Source organism: Nanorana parkeri, unplaced genomic scaffold, assembly GCF_000935625.1.
Source record: "Nanorana parkeri isolate BGI_ZX_2015 unplaced genomic scaffold, ASM93562v1 scaffold1789, whole genome shotgun sequence".
NCBI lineage: Eukaryota > Metazoa > Chordata > Amphibia > Anura > Dicroglossidae > Nanorana > Nanorana parkeri.
In genome coordinates this window covers 143,967-147,714 of record NW_017308057.1, presented here as the reverse complement: position 1 = coordinate 147,714, position 3,748 = coordinate 143,967, and the positions used below count along the sequence as shown (strand labels likewise).

The following is a 3,748-nucleotide window of genomic DNA, read 5'->3' as shown; positions in this document are numbered from 1 at the left end:
CTGTCAACATTATTAAAATAAAATGGCGGAAGACAATTCTCATATTTTAGACTTCTCCAACCATGATCAGCTATTCACAGAAAAGAAAAAAAAACATTCTACATTACCATTAAAGCAGAGTACTTCTTTTACAAGAAAAAGATGCGTTGAAATGTTGCACCCAATCTCAATGTGTGAAAACAAAGCAGTATTTGTTTGGATAAATATCGTTCTTTGTCAGCTATGATCCCTCTTTCCTCCAACAAAATGTCCCCAGAAAAGTCTTACAATGGCATGTTTTACATCAGTGTGTTGATGATTAATGCTGAAAATATATTTTCTATAAAAAGTAAATTCATGTCAGGCAGAATGCTGAACAATTCAGTGAGGAGAAAAAATAAATTAACAAGGCTTTTCTATCAATGGTGTCTGGACTAAGATGGGTATATGCCAGGATTGCATCCCTGCCTGGAAAAAAATGAATGAGCGGCGCAGAGCATCCATCAAAGTATGGCCAAAGCTGCTATCTCACTGAAACACGGCTCAAATTATGTACTAGTGATGGGATAAGAAATGTACATAGGAAGACGTGAAGAACATTATTGATGTATCATGTATTAAACTGCAGGTTCTGTGTTACTTAATACAAAACATTAGTCTTCCTGCACTGGTCTTACAGAGCATTTTCTCCTTGATGAACAGCGCCTATCAATGAGAGCGGCTGTGATAAAGAGCTACACACACAAGGAATAGAAAAGAAATATAGGTTATAGACAAATAACCAGTTCTACATCTGTAAAACGTGCAACACAAAAATGAATGTATTGACTGTATATATGTAACATACAGTATATAAACAGTAAAGACATGCCTTGTGCATGTTCTAAATCTGCACGGAAAATGAGAATTCCTTTCATCAAAGGAAGCCATAGAATGTTCTCCATCATTAACCAATCCTGTTGCTTTAGAAACTGGAGATGACTGTCATGTCGCTGAATGCTTTTTCATTATGTCAGGTCACCCTACCAATCACTTTTACAGGAAAGTTAGAAAGTTGAGACTTTGGGGGCAATATGAGTGAAATTACACATGCATCCATATCAACATATTTATGTGTAAAAGTACCCATGTGAGAAATACTTTGGGACATGAGGCCTCTTTAGACAATATATTCCCAACAAATCTCCTCATGGTCAAAAATAATTCCTGATCGATCAGAATAAATAGAATGGATAAACCAATAAGAATGTATTTAATGCCCAATGTCCACTTAAAGATATATCCTTGTCTTGCTCCACCAGAATCTGCAACAATCATCTTCCTGAATGGGACCACTAAGCGATGGTGTGATATCTGTCCCATTTTCACCTTTGTATTAAGAACAATCGGTGTCCCACAATACAGAGATTTTACATCTTATTGGGAAAAGTCTTTTTAAAACAACAAGCACTTCAGTTTGAATTGGATACTTATTGCTGGCTAGCTAACCTGTATGCAGCCCAGTTATCGGATGCAATAGTTTAATCTGGGGAGGACTGGAAGGACAGGGAAGCATTTCCCCCAGCCACCACTGGGGCAGTACTAATAAGATATGATGGTCTGGGAGTATTAAGTGGAGACACTTCATCATTCAGACAAGCATCAGAGCAGGAACTTCAGTAAGTGTGAACACGGTCTTCCAGCAATTCCTTTTTAGCTCAGAGATAAAATTTGAGAGCCAAAAAGGAAGGTGATGTTGAAAGATTCAAAAAGGTGTATCACCAAAAACCATGTCAATTAGTTGGTTGCATTTGGTCCCTCAGACCAAAGGTCCCAAAGCCTCCTCTATCCCTGACTGTGCTACAGGATCAGATGTCTAAATGAATGAAGAAGACCTTAAAAAGGAACTATGGCCAAACCTTTTTTGCCCGTAGTTCTCTTTAGGATCACAGAAGGACATTTACTAATGTCCTCCAGTGACCCAAAACTCAGCAAATAGCAGGCAATTGCCCACAATATGCTGAAAGCGCAGAGCTGCACTGCAGCCAATAAGGATCCCAACAATATTGTCGAGATCCACCCGGCTGCCTAATTTACAGCTGACTCTGGCTCTCTAGAGGCAAAGCCAGCTGTGCCCACCCCCTCCCTTTGCTGTTCCTCAAGTTAGCGCTGGAGGAACAGGGAGGGGTGGGGGGAGTCCCTGCAGGGAGCTATGACTGGCAGCCACTAATCTCTGCAGGGAGAAGATTGGGAACTGAGTGCTCAGCGGTATGTGATTGCTCAGTTCTTGATCAATAGAGCCAACGTGTGACAGCTACAATGTAACACATCGGCTCTAACTATGGGGATGAGTGTATTTCACTCATCCCATAGTTCTCCTTTTAGAGTTGTATTTGCATTGCCACTGAATTGTTTTACATTTATGATTTAGTGAAATAAATGAACTTTTGCACGATATTCTAATTATTCGAGTTTCACCTGTATATTCATATATTTACAACAATGGCATAGCTAGATAGAAGCTACACATGTGATTTGGGCTCAGTACAAGTTGGGAATTCGTTATCTCCACATCACTGAATTGGGTTTTAAGCCAGTGTACCTGACACCTGTGCAATTACATTGATCAGTATGACAAGATGAAAGAGGAAAGGCAATGTTAGCAAGATCTACAACAGTGAAATATAAAAAAACCTTAGGTTTAGTGTACCTGTAAATCTAAAAGTGTAGGAACAAAGTTTTAATTGGAAAGCCAAACAGAGTCTTGTGTTCTACCACATAAAAAATGCACCTCTTAAGTAAAAAATGTAGCACATAAACCATTATCATAAATATTTGAGAGTCAGCTATCCATAATTCATGCAATTTCAAATACTCTTTTTGAATAGCTCTATTTAACATGCGTGTGTGGTGTTTTAAGGGTAATCACAAAATCTACATGTGAACTAAAGATTTATAGTGCAGCAGTATTTTATGTATGTACAGTATAAATTTCCCTCAGGGAGATGTATATATCATGTGTGCAGCCTCCATTTCTAACATTCCTTCTAGGCGAAGAAAAAACATTACTGACAAAAGGTGTGTAGTGTTGGCACGTTACGTGTCATGGACATCACTTCTATACAAAAGAATCATGTGGAAAATGACTGATGACTTAAAGGAAAACACCCTCAAGCATATGGAACTTAGATTGCATAAATGCTCTAGTTTATTGTAGACTGTTGTGTATGTCACAACAAAACTTATAAACAGGCATAGGCACCTTGCTGCCCTCTAGCCACTGGAGAGCTAAAAGTCCTAACATACCCTACCGGATCTATAGTGATATTCCCATCGTGGAATAGAGGGATACATTATAAATGCATATCTGTAAAAGATAAGTCAAGGCAACTGGACTTGCTTTATTTTTCTTGAACTTGAAGCTTCAAGAAAAATACAGCAAGTTCAGTTGCCTCGACTTATTTTTTACAGCTATACCATGACCTGGATGAATGAGAACCTTCACAGACATATTATAAATGTAGTTTTCTCAATCTACACTACCAACACATGTCTTTATAGTAGATGTTCTATAGGACAATTATCTTCTGTGATGAAAACCCTAGTTGACACTCCATACTTCTACACAAATTATTTCAAATGTTTTTACTTTCAATAATGACCTACTGAGATCATTTAGATGTTAATAATGTCTACAACCTAACAATACAAGGCTTGGTAGTTGCAAGCAATGTCCCCCAATTCATGCATTGCTTCTACTGTTCAAATATTGAGTTAGCAAGAGGACCCC

General features: G+C 38.2%; 1 protein-coding gene across 1 annotated transcript in view; it reads right to left on the bottom strand.

The window, feature by feature from the left end:
* RAPGEF5 (Rap guanine nucleotide exchange factor 5) overlaps positions 1-3,748 on the bottom strand; it is a 235,506-nt gene that overhangs the window by 88,540 nt on the left and 143,218 nt on the right. Inside the window, exon 10 of the mRNA XM_018571590.1 lies at positions 3,355-3,357. Coding sequence (XP_018427092.1) covers positions 3,355-3,357 — 3 coding nt within the window. The remainder of the gene's footprint in view (positions 1-3,354; positions 3,358-3,748) is intronic.